Below are 24,059 nucleotides of genomic sequence, written 5' to 3'. Positions count from 1 at the left end.
CAGTACATGAACCATGAACTTCCAGATGTTCGTGCTGGATTTAGAAAAGGCAGGGAAACCAGAGATCATATTGCCAACATCTTTTGGATCATCAAAAAAGCAAGAGAGTTCCAGAAAAACATCCATTTCTGCTTTATTGACTATGCCAAAGCCTTTCACTGTGTGGATCACAACAAACTGTGGAAAATTCTTAAAGAGATGGGAATATCAGATCACCTGACCTGCCTCCTGAGAAATCTGTATGCAGATCAAGAAGCAACAGTTAGAACTGGACATGAAACAACAGACTGGTTCCAAATAAGCAAACGAGTATATCAAGACTGTATATTATCACCCTGCTTATTTAACTTATATGCAGAGTATATCATGTGAAATGCCCGAGTGGATAAAGCACAAGCTGGAATCAAGATTGCTGGGAGAAATATCAATAACCTCAGATACAGAGATGACACCACCCTTATGGCAGAAAGTGAAGAACTAAAAAGCCTCTTGATGAAAGTGAAAGGAGAGTGGAAAAAGTTGGCTTAAAACTCAAAATTCAGAAAACTAAGATCGAAACATCCAGTCCTCTCATTTCATGGCAAACAGATGCAGAAACAGTGGAAACAGTGACATACTTTATATTTTTGGGCTCCAAAATCACTGCAGATGGTGAGTGCAGCCATAAAATTAAAAGGGGCTTGCTCCTTGGAAGAAAAGCTAGGACCAACCTAGATAGCATATTAAAAAGCAGAGACATTACTTTGCCAACAAAGGTCCATCTAGTCAGAGCTATGGCTTTTCCAGTTGTCATGTATGGATGTGACAGTTGGTCTATAAAGAAAGCTGAGTGCTGAAGAATTGATACTTTTGAACTGTGGTGTTGGAGAAGACTCTTGAAAGTCCCTTGGACTGCAAGGAGATCCAACCCATCAATCCTAAAGGATATCAGTCCTGAATATTCATTGGAAGGACTGATGCTAAAGCTAAAACTCCAATACTGTGGCCACCTGATGCAAAGAGCTGGCTCACTGGAAAAGATCCTGAAGCTGGGAAAGACTGAAGGTGGGAGAAGGAGGGGACGACAGAGGATGCGATAGTTGGATGGCATCACTGACTCAATGGACATGAGTTTGAGTAAGCTCTGGGAGTTAGTGATGGAGAGGGAGGGCTGGCGTGCTGCAGTCCACGGGGTTGCAAAGAATCAAACACGACTGAGCAACTGAACTGAACTGATGGTAACAGTAATATTAACTAGATTTATTGTGATCATTTTGAAATATGTATACATTTGAAATCATTACGCTGTACAACTAAGATTAATATAATGTTGTATGTCAATTATACCTCAATTAAAAAGAGGAAAGTAACACATGGTGGATGATCATGGGGGAAACAGGCTAGGAAATAAAAACTAAAAGGATTTAGAGAGATAGAAGAGAAACTACCAAGCACTCTAAGGACAACCATGAGCCAAGAAAAGCATGGAAGCAAAAAGAAACACACTGCCTGTGTGATTCCACTCATATGAGGGAGCTAAGACGTCAAAGTCATAGAAACAGAGAGCTGAATGGCAGTTACCTCAGGCTTTAAAAGAAGAGGAGGAAATAAATGTTTAATGGGTAGAGTTTCAGATTTGCAAGATTTACAAGTTTTGGAGATGCACTGTACTACAATGTGAATATATTTAACACTACTGTAAACATACAGGCTTCTCAGGTGGCACAGAGATAAAGAATATTCCTGCCAATGTGGGAGACGCAAGAGACACAGGTTCCATCCCCAGGTTGGGAAGACCCCCTGGAGTAGGAAATGGCAACCCTCTCCAGTATTGCCTGGAAAACTCCATGGACAGAGGAGCCTGCCAGGCTACAGTCCATGGGGTCGCAGAGCTGGACACAACTGAGTGATTGAGCACACACAAACACACAGAAGTGTATGCTTAAAAGTAGTTGAGATGATAATAGTCTTTTTTTAAACCACAATTAAAAATTCTTGTGGCTCAGCTGGTAAAGAATCCGCCTGGGTTTAATCTCTGGGTTGGGAAGATCCCCTGGAGAAGGGAAAGGCTACCCACTTCAGCATTCTGGCCTGGAGAATTCCATGGACTGTATAGTCCATGGGTCGCAAAGAGTCGGACACAACTGAGTGACTTTCCCTTTCACTTCACTTTCAAAAACAAACACTTTGACAGGTCAGTGAGGCAACAAGTCCAACTAGAGTAATTTCCATGCTACAGAGTAGTTGAAGGTAAGTTTGAATACACAATGTTGGTAAAGGGAAGACAGGTTACAAAACACCATCCGTCAGTATGTTGGATTTTATACAGTATTAGTCAACTCATGAATTCCAGACAGGCTGGATATAAAACTCATTTAGTTGTAAAATGAATGTCTGTTTTTCCTGTTAATATTCACTATTCAGAGAGAAATAGGTTCTCATAAAAACTATTAATCTTGCTCTACGGTAAAAAGTACTTAAAAATCATTAAGTCGGGCTTTTCCGGTGGCCTCAGTGGTAAAGAACCTGCCTGCCAATGCAGGAGACATCGGTTCGACCCCTGATTGGGGAAGACCGCACATTCCTCAAGGGCAACTAGGCCTGTGTGTCGCAACTGTTGAGCCTGTGTTCAGGAGCCACGGAGCCACGACTACCGAGCCCGTGTTCTGGAGTCTGGAAGCTGCAACTACTAAAGCCCTCGTGCCTTGGAGCCTGCATTCTGCAACAAGCCACTTGCATTCTGCAACAAGCCACTGCAATGAGAAGCCCTCACACAGCAAGTAGAGTAGCCCCCACTCTCTGCAACTAGAGAAAGCTAGAGCAGCAAGAAGACGCAGCGCAGCCAAATAGAAATAAACATACGCTTTTTAAAATCATTAAATCATTTTGTAGATAAGGAAAGTAACCACAAACAAGTAATTGACTTGTCTGAGGTTATGCTGCCCTTGGAATGGGAAATGTTCCTTAAAGCAGAAGATATTCTGCCAATGCAAAAGGTACTACTTATAAAAGAAAGTCACACTCTATCTTTAGAAGCGGGCACTCTTAAAAGACACAAATACACAGCAGTCCAAACTCATCACATTTCAACTGTTATAAGAAATTTCAAAATGAACAACCAAGATATCCATACAAAGCTATTATAAGAAATATTTTAGGTGATAAAAATTCTCAACTAACAATCACGGAAGAAAACGCAATAGCCATCTGAAATTAAATTGTCAAACAAGCATTTTCAGTATGGAAAAAAACTGAAAATCAAAATTTCTAAAAACTCATACGAGAAAAGGCGGCAATTGGGAGTCAAATCAGAAGTTAAACAAAATCAAGAAAGAAAAGGAAGAAAAAGTAAAACTGACTACAAGGTACCCAAAAAAGAAGATAGTTGACTGAACATCTAACGGGTACCAAGGAATAGATGAAAAGAAAGGAAAGAAGAAAGAAAGGAAAATAAAGTGGCAACTGGCAAAAAATATTTAGCATATGAGTAAATGGGGTTCCTGAAGAATAAAAGCTAAACAATTTAATAAACAGTAGTTAGGACTCCTGCTCTTACTGCTAAGGGCCTGGGTTCATTCCCTGGTCAGTGAACTAAGATCCCACAAGTCTCGGAGAGGAGCCAAAAAAAAAGAATTAAAATATATCTATTCCATGACCCAGGCATTCCCCATAGAGAAATAAAAGCATATGCTCATACAAAGTCTTCTACACTAATATTTATGGTGTTTCTATTTTTAATAGTCGCAAACTGAAAGCAACCCAAATGTTCATGAACAAGCCAATGAATAAACTGTAGCATATTTATGCAACAGGATTCTACAGCAATGAACAGGAATGAGTAACTGATACATAAATGGATGAAACGCGAAATATGCTGAATAAAAGAAGCCACATTAAAAAAGATTCCGTGTTTGTAAAATTCTAGAAAATGCAGACTAAACAAGGGTGACAGAAAGTGGATCAGCAGTTGTCTGGGGACAGGACATGAAGAGGGATGAAAGGGAGGAATTACAAAGGGGTATAAGGAAATTCAAATAGCCCCACGCTGGTAGCACATGCAGAAGCTGAGACGATATGAAGAGAACAGAGGACTTGTGGGCCCCAGCTGCTCGGTCACCAGCTACTGCAACAATGGCAACTGTGTGCACGCACACACAGGAAAGGTCTGAAGGAGAGCCACCCACCAAGACCTTCACAGGCTCCTGCCCCACAGAAATTTCGAGGAAAAATAAGATGATTATTGTTTCAAGCCACCAAGTTTCGGGTGACTTGTTACCCAGCAACAGCAAAGAGAACAGACCATCAGGACTGCCTTTCATTTGTTCCTCAGTCATCAACAGTAGCCCACCTCTGTCCCTACAGGCATTTCAAAATGAAATGTCTTCACCTCTCTCAAATCAGTGTGCCAGAGGTGGGGAAGGAATCTTCCTTGTTCCTCACCTCCACTTCCAGATGATTCTTCCACCCTAAAACTCCCAGGTTTGAAAATTCTATCACCAAACTCTACTGTCCACTATCCCTTCTCACAGCAATCACCTACAGCCTCCTGGGTCACCCTGCTTCATTCCCTGAGGTTTATATCCCAGTACGCTCTCCAACACTACTCCTGTCATAAGTTCTGGTTATTTAAAAACCCATGTACATGTTCCTTCCAATACCCTATCCTTGTTAGTTCTTTAAGTGCTTTGCTACCAATGACCTTTTAGAGTGCCCACTCCCTTCTATGGTCTTTAATATAACCATTAACTACAACCTCTCTATAAACTCAACTAAGAATCCTACTCTCCAGCTACCACCTGCCAGGCTCTACAACTTAATCCTAGTAGGTTGACGATGACAGTCATCTCACCTCCCTGGGCCTGGTGAAACTGTGACCTTCCCACTTGTTAAACTGTTTCTCAGCATCCTAATGTCCTCTCTTTCTTAGCCAGCTTAAATTCCACCATCAGTCAAGAAGGTAACTCTCTGTACTGGCCTCCTCACTTCATACTAAGTTAAAACCATAACCACTATTCATTGACTTTGCCCTCGCACACCTGGATTTGAATTTAGCTAATGAAAAACAGATCATGCTATCTAGTCTCCTTTAAACTCATAACCACTAGGCCTTGAATGTTGCCTAGCAACAATTCCACTACATTTAATCCAACACTCTCCCACTTTCCTAGAGGCTCACTTCCTACCGTCTCTCTTCCCTAACCTCCAACACCTGATCCCTGGTCCCTCCTCACTATTGATGATTTGCTGCTTTTACTGAGAATAGCAACAATCAAAACAGAATTTTCATAATCTCCTGCCACTATATCTGCCCACCCACACAAATCTGTACCCATGTAACTGAACATCCATCCTACCTACTCTAGAACAATGCTGCTGCAATCCTCTTCTTTCTTCTGCAAAATCAATTATCCAGCCCACAAACATGTTGAAACATTGTTCCCATCTTCAAAATAAAAAACCAATTAAGAATCCTCTTTATCTCACTCCCTTTCCATCTGATTTCTCTTCCAGTACCCACAATAAAACCTGAAATATTTGCTTATATGTATTGCCTTGAATTATTCCTCTCCAACTCTTGAACTCTCTCCAATCACATTTCACTCAAGAATGAGTTCTAAACTACCACAACATTGTTAATCGGCTATACCCCAATACAAAAGTTAAAAAAATATATATATTAAGAATGAGTTCTAATCTTACCCCCTTATAAACCTGCTCTACCTGTAGTCTTCACCATCTTAGTTAAAGGCAACTTAATCTTTTCAGTTCTTCAGAACAATCTTGGAGTTATCCTTCACTTTCCTCTCTCAAGCCTCTATTATTGTATCCGCGTGCACAACCTGTTGCCTCCGATTTCAAAATATATCCAGATTCCAAGTGATTTTGCTCTTCACGGCTAACAATTGGATCATTTCAATAAACTCCTAACTAGTTTCCCGGCTCGGAGAAGGCGATGGCACCCCACTCCAGTACTCTTGCCTGGAAAATCCCATGGACGGAGGAGCCTGGTGGGCTGCGGTCCATGCGGTCGCGAAGAGTCGGACACGACTGAGCGACTTCCCTTTCACTCTTCACTTCCATGCATTGGAGAAGGAAATGGCAACCCACTCCAGTGTTCTTGCCTGGAGAATCCCAGGGACGGGGGAACCTTGTGGGCTGCCGTCTATGGGGTCGCACAAAGTCGGACACGACTGAAGTGACTTAGCAGCAGTTTCCCTGCTTCGCCCTGGCCTGTCCCCACACACCTCCCACCCTCTCTCAGAGCTAGGGGGTGGACAGCCAACGGACAGTCAAGTAGCGGCAGCGCTCAAAGTCATTACGGAGCCCTAACTGGGCGAAGAAGGAGCTTGAGGCTGAGGCTCCCAGGTGGGGAAAGACGTAGAAACATGCGGATCACGGCCGCGCAGTGAGCGGACCGGCCCAGGAAGGAGTGCGGCGGTTGGTCGCGACAGCGGGGCCTCAACCTCACCTCGCCAGTGCCGCGCCGGAACAGTACCGAGTCCTCCGGCTCCGGGAAGCCGCCGCCACTGCCGCCACCGCCGCCGCCGCCCATCGCCATGGCTAGCCCGCTGCCGGGTGCGCGGCGTGGGCTCAGTCCCTCGGCGAGTGACGACTTCCGCCGCCCGGCCTCTGGGACCGGAAGAGCATGGCGGCCTCGGGGCTGCCGGCCGGCGCAGGGGTTCTCCGCGTGCTCTCTGCCCGCGGGCGCCACCTGCCTCTGTCGGCCTCCGACGGTCGCGTTGGCGTGCCCTCTCTGTATCCTTTAAGTTCTTTCATTTCACTCTTTCGTCTGCTCGTAAAGTGTTTCGACCCGTTTTTTGTTTTAAACAATAAGTCCTCTTAGAAAAATGGTGTTCGTTGCAGGTCACTTAGAAAATATGGGTAAGCAAGAAGTAAAAATCAGTCCATTGTTAACCTATAATTATATAGCTGCCATTTTTTAAAAAGTGCTTTTAAGACATTCATGTACTTGTGCTAAGTTGCTTCAGTCGTGTCCGACTCTGTGTGACCCTATGGACTGTAGTCCACCAGGCTCCTCTGTCCATGGGATTCTCCAGACAAGGATACTGCAGGGGGTTGCCATTTCCTCCTTCAGGAGATCGTCCCCATCCAGGGATTGAGTCTGCATCTCTTGCAGTCTTCTACATGGCAAGGATGGAAGGATGTGTGCGTCCTTAGTCACGTCCGGCTCTTTCCGACCCTACGGACTGTAGCCCACCAGACTCCTCTGTCCATGGGGATTCTCCAGGCAAGAATACTGGAGTGGGTTGCCACGCCCTCCTCCAAGGGATCTTCACAAGTCAGGGATCGAACCCACATCTCTTGCGTTTCCTCCATTAGCAGGCAGGTTCTTTACCACTAGCGCCACCTGGGAAGCCCCTATATGTACTTATGTTCACAACAATCTTTTGAGTTAGGGGCTGTTAATACCATTAAATGGAGAAGGAAATGGCAGCCCACTCCAGTATTCTTGCCTGGAGAATCCCATGAACAGAGGAGCCTGGCAGGCTACAGTCCATGGGGTCGTACCGAGTCGGACACGATTGAAGCAACTTAGCATGGCAAGGCATTCCCATTTAAAGATGGGGAAACTGAGGCACAGAGCATTTACACAGCTGTCTGGAATCCAGCATTCCTTTAACACGGCCCCGCCATAGCATTTGGTTTAATATTCTCCCAAATCTTCTTGTAAGTTTTTGAACTTAAAAACATGAATTGTGTCGTTTTTTTTAATCTGTGTGTTTACATGGGTCAAGCAGGTTTTTAGTTCTTTGTAAAAGCTTACCCTATACTTTTCCAGTATTCCCGATTGAGCATTTAGACTTGCTAAATGGCTTCCATGTTCCTATTGTAGTTGAATTTTTTTAAAAAGTCAGGGAAATTTGAGGGCTCCCTTCGGCTTCTGTAGATACTAGAAATAGATGTATTTTTTAAACACTCACTTAGATTTCTTCAGTCATAATTCTCACAATGACAGTATGATGTAGAAGTTTAAACACTTTGGAACCAGGTTTCTTTTTACATTTTTTTAGACAGACTTTACATTTTATAATACTCATCTTTTAAAAAAAATTGTTGATTTTTGGCTGTGCTGGGTCTTCCTTGCGGCATGGTCTTTCTCTAGTTGTGGCAAGGGAGCCTATTCATTATTTAAGGCGTACAATTTAGCGGGTTTTAGTATAGTCACAAGACTGTGCATTTCCACCACTAAATTGCAAAATGTTTTAATCACTCCCCAAAAGAAACCTTGTATCCAGTAAAGTCTCTCCACATTCTCTCCTTTTTCCAGTCCCTCACAACCACTAACCTACTGTCTAGATTTGCTTGCTCTGGATATTTCATGTAAATGGGATCATATGTGATCTTTTGTGCCTTTCTTCACTTGGCATGTTTTCAAGGAGGAATTAGCTTTAATTAGTATTTAATGGCAAGTTTCTTTGTTGAAAAAGTATTTCTACTTACCAGAAAGTAGAGAACTAAATTTCCCCTTACTTGGTTCCTCAATAAAAATGAACTATGGCAATGTTTGTTATCAGAGAAAACGTTCTTTTTTTTCTTGATGGTGACATCCAGATTTGAATCACTATATGGATTTTACAAAGTTATTGCACATGATAGACAAAGCACTCAAAGCATAGGGTAGTGGATTTTCAAAGGAAACCATTTCATCAGATTTGAAGGCACTTATGTAAACATTAAATTTAACATCACAGTCATGGAGGGTCCTGGGTCTGAGTACCTTGCCTGACACCTGGCAGGGGCCCCATACACATGGCTGAATGTGTAATACCCCCTACTGCAGGAACAGTTCCATTTTCCAAGGCCCTAGGACCTTCCTACAGGCTAATCCTGGTGGTTCTGCCCTGTACACACAGCACTCTATTTTCATATTCTGTTTTTCCTGCTAGCAGCCCCTGTGAGCAAGTGTCTTCATGCTTTATGTCTATTCTCATTAGGCCAATTCAGAGTAAGTGATGCCTAAAAAAGTGTCTGGGAAATCAATGAATTGTGGGAAAGTGTTTGGTAAATCAATGAATTGTGGGAACCCAACCCAGCTCTGACACTTCTGTCGGTAGCCTAGTCTACTAGAGGAACATTATTCACAGATGTATAAATTGCACTTGCATGAGAAAGAATTTCATTAAGTAGACCTCCAGATGTTCAAGCTGGATTTAGAAAAGGAAGAGGAACCAGAGATCAAATCGCCAACATGCACTGGATCCTTGAAAAAGCAAGAGAGTTCCAGAAAAATATCTGCTTTATCGACTATGCCAAAGCCTTTGACTCTGTCGATCAATACAAACTGTGGAAAATTCTTCAAGAATGGGAATACCAGACCACCTTACTGGCCCCCTGAGAAATCTGTATGCAGATCAAGAAGCAACACTTGGAAACAGACATGGAACAATGGATTGGTTGCAAATTGGGAAAGGAGTACGTCAAGGCTGTATATTGTCACCCTGCTTATTTAACTATATGCAGAGTACGTCATGTGTAATTCCAGGCTGGATGAAGCACAAGCTGGAATCAAGATTGCCAAGAGAAATATCAATAACCTCAGATATGCAGATTATACCACCCTTATGGCAGAAACTCCAGTACTTTGGCCACCTCATGCGAAGAGTTGACTCATTGGAAAAGACTCTGATGCTGGGAGGGATTGGGGGCAGGAGGAAAAGGGGACGACAGAGGATGAGATGGCTGGATGGCATCACTGACTCAATGGACGTGAGTTTGAGTGAACTCCGGGAAATGGTGATGGACAGGGAGGCCTGGCGTGCTGCGATTCATGGGGTCACCAAGAGTTGGACATGACTGAGCGACTGAACTGAACTGAACTAAATGGCAGAAAGCAAAGAGGAACTGAAGAGGGACTGCTAAGTCGCTTCAGTCGTGTCCGACTCTGTGTGACCCCATAGACGGCAGCCCACCAGGCTCCACTGTCCCTGGGACTCTCCAGGCAAGAACACTGGAGTGGGTTGCCATTTCCTTCTCTAGTGCTTGAAAGTGAAAAGTGAAAGTGAAGTTGCTCAGTCGTGTCTGACTCTTCGCGACCCCATGGACTGCAGCGTACTAGGCTCCTCCATCCATGGGATTTTCCAGGCAAGAGTACTGGAGTGGGGTGCCATTGCCTTCTCCGGAAGAGGGACTGTTGGACCATTTCTTAGCATCTGATCCAGTTGGTGAGGAAAGTGACAGCATTCCAAAGAAGGCTGTTGAAAGAAACAACTCTTTCCCAGTAACAGCTCTTTTGCTTAAAGTTGCCTTCCCACTGTCACTGGAGCTGTTTTCAAGTTATCGAGAAACACCGACAGACAGTGTGGGTTAACGTTAACAGTAAATCGTGGCTTCATAGATTAAGTAATTGCTGCACAAATAAGTTTATGTATATGCTTTTAAATCTTACATAACAAGATGTAAAACCAGTCAGACCATTTTTTCTTTGAAGAACTAAAAGAACAGAGTGTCTCTGATGATCTTGAAAACTGTATACTGGCTTCAAGGCAGATTGTTCTGTAATCTGACCAACAATAATGTAGAACTTTTCATACATGTTTATAAAATTAATCTTAGAAGAAAAAAACTTAACTTCATGAACTGGAACCAGTCTTTGTGTGTATGGAATTTTCACACCAAAAACCTACATTCGGTGAATCTTGGAACTTGCCGTGATCAAGTAAGTGACTCAAATGATTAGTGAACAAGTTTCCACTTAGGGTAATATATATTGGTATTGTCATGTAGAACAGCCAATAAACAAAAGACCAAAACCGATTAGTTCCTCACTTTTACCTTATCTTCAGAGTCTTTCTGAAGGATAAATCAGGATATCAGAGATGTGTCAGTAATTTGTGTATAAGAATGCTCACTGTTAAAGCAGCAGCAATTTGAAAATTCCAAAGGATGTTTTGGAAGAATATTTGAATGATATTATGGACAGATAGTAGCATAATTCATAAATGACATAGATATAATCACTCATCCAGTATGTAAAGTTTGGATTCATTTTCCTCACATCATATACCAAAATACATTCTGGGTGACTTTTTATAAAGTAACCTTTGGGATGGGGGAGATTTTAAGACAGAAATAAGAAACTATGCAAGGACTGAAAAATACAATTTGGGGGTCAGGCAGGAAAAGGAGATGAGTTAAAGAGTAAGTAATAAGGGGCTGGGTACTGTAATCAGTAACTCAAGACTATCCCTCTGCATACCTCTGTACCCCACTCACTCCACCTACTTCCCATTCTCTTCCCTGTGAATTCAAGTTCACAGTAAAAAATTTTAACATGTCAGGACAAGTCTGCTGGTTGTCAATCTGCATCTTCAGTTAATAAAGAAATTACGTATTTAAATCAAAATTACAATGAGATATCACCTCATATCAGTCAGAATGGCCATCACCAAAAAGCCTACAAATAAATGCTGGAGACAGTGTGGCGAGAAGGGAACCTCCTACACTATTGGTGGGAATGTAAATTGCTGCAGCCACCATGGAGAACAGTATGGAGGTTCCTTAAAAAACTAAAAATAGAACTACCACATAAATCCTGTAATCCCACGCCTGGGCATACATCTGGAGAAAACCAGAATTCAAAAGATGCATGTACCCCAATAATCACTGGAGCACTGTTTACAATAGCTGAGACATGGAAGCAATGTCACTGACAGTAATATGGATAGACCTACTGATTATTGTACTAAGCGAAGTAAGCCAGAGAAAGATACCATGTAATATTGCTTACATGTGGAATCTAAGAGAAAAAGATATAAAGAAACTTATGTACAAACAGAAACAGACCCACAGACATAGAAAACAAATCTATGTTTACCAAAGGGGACAGAGGGTGGGAGAGATAAATTAGGATTTTGGAATTAACATATACACCCAACTAGATGTAAAATAGATAATGAATACAGACTTATTGTATAGCACAGGGAACTATGAAACTCAATATTTTATAATAACCTATGAAGGAAAAGAATCTGAAAAAAATATGCATATATGTATGTATAACTGAATCACTTTGCTGTACACCTGAAACACATTTTAAATCAACTATATACTTCAATTAAAAAAAGAAACTAGGCATTTGACCATGTAAATAACAACTGACAAAAGTGACGTAAGTAAAACAAAAGGACAAACAATAATTTAGAAAATATCTGTAACAAGAAAAGTGAATATTCTTTAATATATATATAAAAAGCTTTGTCAAATACAAATAACAGCAAAGTAAGCTAGTCATAGAAGAAAAAAACCAAAAGAGCCAATAAATATTGAACAAATGTCCAAACTCTTGAAGCTCTGAATTCAGTCTGCTTGGATTCATATTCTTAACCTGCCACTAACTAGATGGGTAACCTTGGGGAAGGTGCTTAACCAAAACCTCAGTTTCCATAAAATCTATAAAGATGAGCATAACAGGACTTCCCTGATGGTTCAGTGGATAAGAATCTGCTTGCCAATACAGAGGACACAGGTTCGATGCTTCAGTTCAGTTCAGCCACTCAGTCGTGTCAGACTTTTTGCGACCCCATGGACTGCAGCACGCTGGGCTTCCCTATCCATCACCAATTCTCGAAACTTGCTCAAACTCATATCCATCGAGTCGGTGATGCCATCCAACCATCTCATCCTCTGTTGTCCCCTTCTCCTCCTGCCTTCAATCTTTCCCAGCATCAGGGTCTTTTCAAATGGGTCAGTTCTTCATATCAGGTAGCCAAAGTATTGGAGTTTCAACTTCAGCATTAGGCTTATAATGAATATTCAAGACTGATATCTTTTAGGATGAACCGGTTGGATGGTTGATCTTCTTGCAGTCCACGGGACTCTCAAGAGTCTTCTCCAACACCACAATTCAAAAGCATCAATTCTTCGGCGCTCAGCTTTCTTCATAGTCCCAACTCTCATATCCATACATGACCACTGGAAAACCATAGCCTTGCCTAGACAGACCTTTGTTGGTAAAGTAATGCCTCTGCTTTTGAATATGCTGTCTAGGTTGGTCATAGCTTTTCTTCCAAGGAGCAAGCCTCTTTTTAATTTTGTGGCTGCACTCACCATCTGCAGTGATTTTGGAGCCCCCTAAGATAAAGTCTCTCACTGTTTCCATTGTTTCCCCATCTATATGCCATGAAGTGATGGGACTGGATGCCATGATCTTAGTTTTCTGAATGTTGAGCTTTAAGCCAACTTTTCCACTTTCCTCTTTCACTTTCATCAAGAGGCTCTTTAGTTCTTCACTTTCTGCCATAAGAGTGGTGTCATCTGCATATATGAGATTATTGATATTTCTCCTGGCAATCTTGGTTCCAGCCTGTGCTTCATCCAGCCTGGCATTTCACATGATATACTCTGCATATAAGTTAAATAAGCAGGGTGACAATATATAAGCTTGATGTACTCCTTTCCCTATTTGGAACCAGTCTGTTGTTCCATGTCCATTTTTAAGTGTTGCTTCTTGACCTGCATACAGATTTCTCAGGAGGCAGGTCAGGTGGTCTGGTATTCCCATCTTTCAGAATTTTCCAGTTTGTTGTGATCCACACAGTCATAGGCTTTGGTATAGTCAATAAAATAGAGATGTTTTTCTGGAACTCTCTTGCTTTTTTGATGATCCAACCGATGTTGACAATTTGAAATCTGATTCCTCTGCCTTTTCTAAAACCAGCTTGAACATCTGGAAGTTCACAGTTCACAGACTTTTGAAGCCTGGCTTGGAGAATTTTGAGCATTACTTTACTAGCGTGTGAGATGAGTGCAATTGTGCGGTAGTTTGAGCATTCTTTGCCATTGCCTTTCTTTGGGGGTGGAATGAAAACTGACCTTTTCCAGTCCTGTGGCCACTGCTGAGTTTTCCAAATTTGCTGGCATATTGAGTGCAGCACTTTCACAGCATCATCTTTTAGGGTTTGAAATAGCTCAACTGGAATTCCATCACCTTCACTAGCTTTGTTTGTAGTGATGCTTCCTAAGACCCACTTGACTTCTCATTCCAGGATGTCTGGCTCTAGGTGAGTGATCACACCATCATGGTTATCTGTGTCATGAAGATCTTTTTTGTATAGTTCTGTGTATTCTTGCTAGCTCTTAATATCTTCTGCTTCTGTTACGTCCATACCGTTTCTGTCCTTTATTGTGCCCTTCTTTCCATGAAATGTTCCCTTGCTATCTCTAGTACTTGTTTGATGCCTGGCCCGGGAAGATTCCACATGCTGCAGAGCAACTAAGCCTGTGGGCCACAAATACTTGAAGCCCTAGAGCCCATGCTGAGCAACAAGAGAAGCCACCACAATGAGAAGTCTGCACACCACAATTAGAGAGTAACCCCCGCTCACTGCAACTAGAGAAAAGCCTGCACAGCAACAAAACCCCAACAGAACCAAAAATAAAGTATATACGTAGTTATATAATTCTATATGTGTGTATATATATACATATGTATGTATATGTATATATGTGTACATAAATGATCCCACAGGCCACAAGGCATGGTCAAAAAAAAAAAATACAGGATTTCTTATTCTTTATGAAGAATTTTATATGAGTTTATAATTATCTCAAAATTTTAAAAAGATTAAAAAGATCAAGTACTTTATTTGAACCATGAATTCATTCAAGTAAGTGCCATAAAAATTAATCAAAAAACATTTGGAGTTAAATTTTAATGATTAATTACAACCTAGAAATCTTATCAATATCTATATCCTTTTGAAGATGGAAATTTTCTCTAGATTTTTGAGAATTAACGTTTATTTATTTATTTATTTATTGCCATGCCTTGAGGGCCTGTAGGATCTTAGTTCCCTGAAGTGACGTGTTAGTCCCTCAGTCATGTCCAGCTCTTTGTGACCGTGTGGACTGCAGCCTACCAGGCTTCTCTGTCCATGGAATTCTCCAGGCAAGAATACTGGAGTGGGTTGCTATTCCCTTCTCCAGAGAATCTTCCTGACCCAGGAATCGAACTGGGGTCTCCTGTATTGCAGGCAGATTCTTTACTGTTTGTTTACTAGTTCCCTGACCAGGGGTCACACCATCCCTACCCCCAACCCCTGCCCACTTTGGAAGCTCAGAGTCTTAACCACTGTACCAGCAAGGAAGTCTCAAGAATGAACTTTTGAAAAGTCCAAAGTCATTCCTCTACATAGGATATTTTACACATGAAAATTATTCATCTTTTAAGAAAGGAAATAAAGGGGGACTTCCCTGGGGGTCCAGGCGTTGGGACTCTGCCCTTCCACTGCAGAGGGAGTGGGTTTGATTCCTGGTCAGGGAACCAGGATCCTGCTGCATGCCACACAGTTTGGCCACACACACACAAAAAAAGAAAGGATGTGTCTTCAAGCATAATAAGCTCTTTGTACTCAAGGCTTATCACTCTGTAAAGAAATTCTGGAGATAGAATTACAGAAATCAGACTCATAAAGAATCTTTATGGTACAATCAGTCTTCTTCATTATATCTTTCATTGGAATGTAACTTAAGCTGTTGTAATCCTTTTGACCTTGTGAGCACCATCATATAAAATTGTTTTGTTTTTTTTGCCATGTGGTATGTAGGATCTTAGTTTCCTGGCCAGGATCAAACCCATGCCCCTGGCATTGGAAGTGCAGACCTTTAACCACTGGACCACTAGGGAAGTTCCACCATCATATAAAGTTTTGAAGATGAAAGGTAACCCTCACAATAGAATGCAACTTTATTTTAACTTAAAATCTGTGTTAATATGAAGATAACTCAAGCTAAAAAACATGTTTGCCTTATTCCTATTAGAGACACTTAGGATTCTATCCTGTTTATGGTTGGTACCAGTGCTAAGTGACCTATCACAAGATCACTAGAACCATCATTAAGATGTTAGGTGAACTCTTGAAGATCTGTCCATTCATGTAGTGGTAGACGTAATAGATGGTTTGTAAAAACCTGAGTTGTATGATGTGAAAAATCAAATATTTGAGTAATACTTTAAAGTTATTCATCACTTCATTTTTACTCTTCTTGCAATAAATATGCATGTTTACTTCAGAATAGAATGAGGTTTCAAATGTCAGTTTCTCTAAGTTAATGTATTTTCAAATTTAAAATCAAGTTACAAATTTTTGAAGAGTCTCAAAACAGATTAAAATTGGCAAATATAGATAAAGGCAGTGGATCAGCCAGTAAAAAGCTAGTATGAAGGTTAAAAGACAAAAGCAACTAAAACTACAATTAGATGCTAAGTAATGCATAAAATAAAAAGATATTAAATATATCAAAAACATAAAACATAGGATGTAGAGAAAAGGGATCATTTGTACACTGTTGGTGGGTATGTAAATTGGTGTAGCCACTGTGGAAAACAGCATGGAGGATCCTTAAAACACTAAAAATAGAACCACCATATGATCCAGCAATAACACTCTTTAGAGTATCTGAAGCAAGTGAAAACACTAATTTGAAAAGATGCATGCACCCCAATGTACACAACAGCATTATTTACAATAGCTGAGATATGGAAGCAACCCAGTGTCCAATCGACAGACGAATGGATGAAGATGTGGTATATATGTGTGTGCAGATTCACACACACACACAATTAAATATTACTCAGCAATTTAAAAAAAATGAAATTTTGCCATTTGCAACAACATACGTGGACTTGGTAGGAATTATGCTTAGTGAAGTTAAGTCAGACAAAGACAAATACCATATAGTTTCACTTACGTGTATAAACAATTAGACTGCAGTAAAAAAATATTAACATACCCATAAAAAAAGAGGCACTCTTAGAACACTAAGAGTGAATCCTAATGTAAACTATGTACTTTGGGTGATAGTTACGTGTCAGTGTAGGTTCATTAGTTATAACAAAGGTACCACTCTGGCTGGGGATGTTCATAATGGGGAGGCTATGCATGAGTAAGGCCAGGGGGTATACCAGAAATCTAATAAATTTTGCTGTGACCCTAATTTTGCTCTAAAAAAATAAAGCCTATTAAAAAAGGCGCTTATTCCGGAAAATTTTAAAGCTGAGACTTCATTTAGTTTACCTTCTTTGAGTTGTTGTTCCAAGTGGTTTGCACTATTTTGTAAATTCTTCAAACTAGTTGATTCAAAGCAAAATTAGATAAATGTATCTTAAATTCTGCTATACTATGTTACATGTTACATTAGTATATGCTATATATAAACTATTATACTATTATATATTATAAAGTAGACTTTAAAGATCTACTTTAACAAAGTTTATGGCAAAGATTCTAGATTTGTATACACGATCCTATTACCTGATCATATTACCTTTCTAATAAATTATATAAATGCTCACTGCTGATAAAAAAAATAATGTTCACCAATATGTCATATGCATGGTTAGTGTTTTATTCTTTGAAGAATGGTTCTGAAACATCACACTAAGTCAGGTTGAAAGGAAAAGTTTAAAATAGTTTTATAAGGATATAACATATGTACTGACTGTTCACTCTACAAAATCTTGATCATAGAGCTTATGATACACCTAGTTAGCAGTAGCACCCAGGTTTTCCAGATAGTCATTATTTCTCTTTTGTTTGCATAGACTTCCTCTCATTGGCTGCCTTCTGCTTTTGTTGCATGATCTCAGAGTCCCTAAAATGGGGAAAAAGGCTGTAAGTCGTTACAGAAAAATTATGTTCTCCCTTGTATTCTATAATAATCCACTCAGTATCATAGAAGACAATTTAAAAGAAGATATACAATTTCATGTCTTTCCATTTTCATGGATGGAGATGGAATGGGAAGGTAAAACAGAAATACTTTGAAGTCAGGTCTTATTTTTAATATACTTTGTATTCAGGTGTGTGTGTGTGTCCTTATGTCTCATATATACCACACATATACACATCATTTGACATGAAGCAGTTATATGCAGAAAGAATGGCAATTATTCTTGGTTGTCAACACAGTTAATTCACTCTAAATTTTTTCATGAAAGGGGCATTTCAGAAGTGTTCCAGGTATCTTAAATGATACCTAGGATTAGGACATAGATGTCATTATATTAACCAATTCAGTTTCTTACAAGCCAAAAGCCACATAGCTAGTAATGAAAAATAGATTACACTCAAGCAGGATATTCAGGGCATTTTCTTAACCCTTTGTGTCTCTGGTTAAACATACAAGTACTATAAACTAAGACCAAACTACCTGGGCTGGATGGTCCATGAGCCCATATTAAAAACATATTAAATCACTATATATTCAACAGCTCCAATCTGCCAGGCACTTTGCTGGCTCTGAATTAAATCCCACAACAACTTTGAGTTATTGTCTTTATGTTTCAGGTTAAAAAGTTAATGGCTTAGAGCTAACTCATCTGCCTCAAATCACATAAAAACCAAGGTTTGTCCAGTTTCAAGGTCTAGGCTCTTTCCTATATTGTCACTGCATATTTAATATTAGGTTTTAATTCAGGATGAGTAGCTCTGTCCATGTCATTAAGACATTTCTGTAAAGCCAATAGCAAAAATAAAGAATGAGAAGGAAGGAAAAACAAGACAGTTACCCCCAAAAATGAGGTATCCTGAATAAAAAGTTACTTTTCTGTTTGTAACCAAACTCTGCTGTGTTTGCTGTATGACACTAGTAGTGTTATTGAAGTTCAGAGCCTCAATCTCTCATTGCATGCATTGAGGCTAATACTGCTTTTCAGGATTGTAATGAATAGAGGTTGATATAGAGCACCTAGCACAGAGCTTTGTAACTAGTGGGTAGTCATTAAGCAGTGGCTATCACTAAGCCATGCTGTACGAGGTTTCCCAACAGAAATGTGATTTCAGGGTTACTGACCTGTACCACTCCACTGATTAGTTCACCTCTACTCCTATCTAAGCAAATTTAGAGCAAAGCTTATCACTTTAACAATAAATGTCATAGAAAGCATGAAGTGGTAATTAAGGGATTCAACCTCATTAAACTCTGGCTGTATATCAGAATCACCTAGGGAACTTTTAAAATCAGGTTTAACCTAAGTATAATAAAATGTACTACCTAGAGCACCCTTTGGGGGGCTATGCAGCATGGTGGCATACGGGATATTAATTCCAGGACCAGCACAGAGTCTTGGGCACTGGACCACCAGGAAGTCTCCCTAAAGCACCTTTTAATATCCAACCCCAGACCAATTAAATCAGGACTGGGTGTAAGGCATAGGTTTGAGCAGACGTCAAGATTTCCCAGGTGGTTCTAATGTGTAGCCAGGCTTGAGGACCGCAGAAAAGCCATAATGAAGCCTGGGTCATCAATTATTCACCTGATCTCCAAGTGTCACATGGGCAACAAAATTTGATTTTAGAAAAAAATTAAATTTCGCTAACTTTGTTTTTTTTTTAGAAAAATGATTTTCCTAAAAAACCCTTAAGCTGTAGTGTTAAAGTATTTCTGTAGCAACTTTATATTATTTGTCATTTATAGTCATATATCAAGGCTGTATACCTGCATTCTCTCCAATTCAGTGGCTTCTGAAGGTACAACTACATATACTTTGTGTCTCTTTCAAAAGAGTTATCAATATAATTGGTGACCAGTCATACAGACAAGTATACGTAGGTTGTCTGCTACGTATTGTCTGCTAACAATGCTTTGCACACAGAAACTAAATGAAATTCTTACGGTTGTTGTGGAGTTGAATGAAATTCTCTGCAAGACAAATTATAGCTTGAAAGCTTCAAATTCGTCATCCATGAGTTGGGATAATGACTACCCTACATAGTTTTAGTATGACTGGCACATAACCGATAGGCAGCTGTTACCTGTTCCTGCAGGTTAGGCCTCATTCTACTAAGGACTTAAAAACTGCTTTCCATTCTTCAAAATGAAAACTTCTGTGACTTGAGAATTCCTTCACATCACTTACCGCTGCTTCCTCTGAGAGGTAGTCAGGCTATCTTCTTTTCTTTTTCCCTTACTAATTTCCTGGGATTTCTTCATGTTTTTCTGGCGGGCAAGTTCTCGTTGATTTCCACCTACAAAGAGAAACAGCCATGTTATTTTTCCATCTCCAAAATTAATAATTCCATTCTAGGGCTCTTACTTAAAAAGATTTGAAGTTTGCCTTTGAAGAGATGAGCCAGCAGAGTACTGCATAGAAAGATGTTTAGGGATCTGACGACAAGGAGGAAGCTTAAAGGTAAACACTTAAGGTCTTAATAATATTATGGTACCCGTTAAGGTGCTCACTGACTATAAATACCAGACCTCTTAAAAGAGGCATTCCAACGGTCTGTCTATATGGGCCAGTATTCTAAAATAAGGTCTGGCTTTTTGAGATGAAGAGAGAAAGATCCATACCACGTATCTCGCACACATTTTGTTGTTTTTAGTCGCTCAGTTGTGTCCAGCTCTTTTGTGACGACTGTAGCCCGCCAGGCTCCTCTGTTCATGGGATTTCCCAGGCAAGAATACTGGAGTGGGTTGCCATTTCCTTCTCCAGGGGATCTTCCAGACCCAGGGATCCCTGTATCTCCTGTATTGGCAGGCGGGTTCTTTACCGCTAAGCCACCAGAGAAGCCCTAGGATGAGTTGGCCCATTGTAATTCAACCGTAAAGCGAGCAAGTACAGCTGCTTCCAAGACAGTACCTTCCAGGGCCAAACAAAGAACTAGGGAGGAGACCCAGGAGACCCAGTGCTCATTAGGCCTCAGGACTTTAAGTATTAAGTACCAGCATAAACCACCTCCAGACCCAGGATCTCGTTCCCTGAGATCTCCACACACCTCACCTCCGGGGAGGGGTCCTTACGCGTCAACTCGCACCTGTGAGGCAGACACCTACCTACCTGCCGGACCTTTCAGGCCGGACAAGACCCAATCGCCCCTCTCCCTCTGCGGACTAAAAACCTGGTCCGCGTCGCTGCTAGACCGAAGGCGTTTCACCAGCCCGCCCCTGCCTCCTCGCCCCCCACGCCGCGGAGCTCGACTTCCTCGCAGGACACTCCCCGCCGCTTTCCCTACCCATCCGCACACTCACGGGCCATGATGACAACCAGACCGAGCCTGGAAGAGAGCGACTCGGAAAAGCAACGACCGCCTCGCACGCTCAGCCGCTGTCCCCACCCGTTGATCTGGAAGACCGAGCCCCTGCCGGCCCCCCGCCGGGTTACGCCTGTGCTGTGCCGGCGGCCCCGCCCACCGAGACCCGACAACAGCCGCCGGCGTGGCCGGCGAGCGACTGCGCGTGCGCGGCCAGGAGGGCGGGGCCGTGCTCTTCTGGGCCTCAGAGGCCGCAGCTGCAGGGCAAGCGGCGTAGGTCGGTCTCAGGGGTCCGTTTGGCCCTGCAAGCTTGGTAGCGTCCTGAAAGCGGGTCCTTGAGTCTGAGAGAGGTATAGGCGTGTGCGGATTTTCCCCTCTGTACCCGGGGCACTGGCGCTTGACTAGTCCCCATATTTTTGCTAAAGACGTAAACACAACAGTATCTGTAACTTTTTCGACAAAGAACAATAGTTTTTTTGTTGTTTCCCGCATCTCATTGTAGAGGCCTAACGGAGAGAAGAGGGACAGAACAGGTTGAAGGTTAATTGTGAAAGGCAATGTTGGCCCTTTACATATTTTCCTTATTTATTCACGCACCAAGCCTGCAAGGTAGGCTTGTGCTGTGCTGCGCTTAGTTGTTAAGTCGTGTCCGACTCTGCGACCTCAGGGAATGCCATGGGTTTCTCCGGGCAAGAACAGTGGAGTGGGTTGCCATGCCCTCCTCCAGGGGATCTTCCCAACCCAGGGATCGAATCCAGGTCTCCCACATTGCAGGCGGATTCTTTACCATCTGAGCCACCGGGAAAGCCCAAGGTAGGCTTAATTCTCATTTTAGGAAAGAGGAGCCTGAGACTCTGAGACCAGAAGTGCAGACCTAGTAAGTAAGGACTGGTAGAAGTGAAATTCAAATTTAAAAAGGGCTCTCAAGTCTCTTCATTTCCCATTTGATCCCAGTGCGCTTGTCACGGTGGATAGTACTTTAGAGTTCTGTGGATCTGTGTTTGGGTTGTGTGATGGGGAGAGAGTACTAGGGAATGCAGTCTTATCACGAATTCAAAATAGCCGAGAATAAAAGTTATGACCAAACTAGACAGCATATTAAAAAGCAGAGAGATTGCTTTGCCGACAAAGGTTCATCTAGTCAAGACTATGGTTTTTCCAGTAGTCATGTATGGATGTGAGAGTTGGACTATAAAGAAAGCTGAGGGCCAAAGAAGTGATGCGTTTGAACTGTGGTGTTGGAGAAGACTTTTGACCGTCACTTGGACTGCAAGGAGATCCAACCAGTCCATCCTAAAGGAGATCAGTCCTGAGTGTTCATTGGAAGGACTGATGTTGAAGCTGAAACTCTAATACTTGGCCACCTGATTCGAAGAAATGACTCATTTGAAAAGACCCTGATGCTGGGAAAGATTGAAGGTGGGAGGAGAAGGGGACGACAGAGGATTACCAACTCAATGGACATGAGTTTGGGTAAACTCTGGGAGTTGGTGATGGACAGGGAAGCCTGGCATGCTGCAGTCCATGGGGTTGCAAAGAGTTGGACACAACTGAGTGACTGAACTGAACTGAACCTTAAACTTACATAAAGCCGTGGAGCATCTGCCATTGCTAGAAACAGACATGTAGATGCTTGGTGCTTATTTTCTTTGTCTATTCCTTTATTACAAACTGAGAAATGTGTAGAGTTTGTCTGGACACCCTAAAATCACCCTGTTTTTTTAAAAGTTTTTAATTTGGAAGGTTTCCTATATATACAAAAGTACAGAAAATACCGTGATGAACCTCTGAGTATGTACAACCAAGCTTCAACAATTTTTGTTTCACCTCATAAAAACTACCTGAGGGTTCTGCACATGGAATATCTGGATATAGAAAGCCCAGCTTTCCCAATCAGTAGGTGTGTGAACTTGGGAATGTCATTTCATTGCATTAGAGCTTTCTTACCTAAAAATTGGGGAGGTAATTGTACCTCCTTCACTCATCGAATGAGTATATGTGAAGTGCTCAGTGCCCAGTACAGAAACGCACGCACGTTAGTTATATTTGTCATCATTCTTTCAACCTCCCAGAACCTTTCCTGCTTACCACTATCCCTGAATCCCACTCATCCTCCTCAGTACTCCTCATAGGTCAGGTGTCTGTTTCCACTTAGAGTCCTCTTCTGCAGTAACTTGAGCAGGGGAAAAGATTGATTTTCTGGCACTTTATAGAGATAAAGAGATCATCTAAAGAGGAAGGGAGGGGAGTTTGGGATTAAAGTTAAGTGGTAGAGTTGTTTCTGTGTGTGGTCTTAAGAGTCTAATTGAGTTTTTCCTTTGTAGCTACAACTATAGTTTTTGAGTTGCAGGGATACACATGATATATACTATGTATACAAGTAATATGTGTGTCTGCCAGAGAAACCTGGGGACTTTTAAAATTATAATACTGTTAAGACTATACCAACTTTGATATGTAAAAATATGATTTTATCTTAAATAGTAAAATTGAATCTGACTCTAGTCCTATCCCTTTACAAAGGGGAAATTAAATCCTAGTCATTATTTACTTCTTTACCCGCAGAATTGTGTGAATACCATAGACTCTTAGGTGAAACAGAACATTTGGGGAAAGGTCTGGTGTCTTCAGTGTATACCAGAATATGCTGTCTAAAGCTGTATGGTTCTGGCAGTAGCACTGCCATTCTTGAGATATCTTCAGCAGGGGTTATTTTTGTCAAGTCCTTGAGCTCTCTTAGGTGTGTTTGAGGTCTTGTTCCCTCTCCAGAGTACTGGAGGGAGACCACGTCAGACCTTCATTTCCTTCCCAGTCTTAAAGGAATCTCTTCTGATTTTTCAGCCTTGTTTTCCTACTCCTAAAAACACTTGTCTCTTTTCTTTCTGTTTTTGGATGAACTAGCAATCTCTTTAATGAGTTCAGGATTTTATTCTTTGACATTTTGTTCTTAATGTAGTAAGATGTTCTTGCAGAATTTTCTTCTCCAAGAAGAGAAGAAAATTGTTCGTTTTCCACCTATGAGTCAGGGGACTTGTATAACCAGTTCAAACACAGGCCCACAATCTACAGACTCAGCCTGTTCTCTGG

The 24,059-nt window shown here is 41.4% G+C and overlaps 2 protein-coding genes across 5 annotated transcripts in view; both read right to left on the bottom strand.

Moving 5' to 3' along the window:
- LOC101110178 (survival motor neuron protein) overlaps positions 1 to 6,570 on the bottom strand; it is a 28,716-nt gene extending 22,146 nt beyond the window's left edge. For all 4 annotated transcript variants that reach the window (XM_027980021.3, XM_027980022.3, XM_042233704.2 and 1 more), the window contains exon 1: positions 6,449 to 6,570. In XM_027980021.3, coding sequence (XP_027835822.1) covers positions 6,449 to 6,538 — 90 coding nt within the window. In that variant the 5' untranslated portion in view covers positions 6,539 to 6,570. The remainder of the gene's footprint in view (positions 1 to 6,448) is intronic.
- A 10,755-nt stretch (positions 6,571 to 17,325) lies between these two features.
- On the bottom strand, positions 17,326 to 21,114 carry SERF1B (small EDRK-rich factor 1B). Its single transcript, XM_004016904.5, has 3 exons — positions 20,971 to 21,114; positions 19,859 to 19,967; positions 17,326 to 17,592 (listed from the first exon to the last, which is right to left on the bottom strand). Exons 1-3 carry the CDS (start codon positions 20,975 to 20,977, stop codon positions 17,520 to 17,522), a joined length of 189 nt encoding a protein of 62 aa, XP_004016953.1. The 5' UTR covers positions 20,978 to 21,114; the 3' UTR covers positions 17,326 to 17,519.
- Between the last annotated feature and the right edge of the window lie 2,945 nt (positions 21,115 to 24,059).

This window comes from Ovis aries, chromosome 16 (genome assembly GCF_016772045.2).
Source record: "Ovis aries strain OAR_USU_Benz2616 breed Rambouillet chromosome 16, ARS-UI_Ramb_v3.0, whole genome shotgun sequence".
Lineage (NCBI taxonomy): Eukaryota > Metazoa > Chordata > Mammalia > Artiodactyla > Bovidae > Ovis > Ovis aries.
The sequence above is the reverse complement of the archived record's forward strand: the minus strand, read 5'-3'. Positions and strand labels throughout refer to the sequence as shown.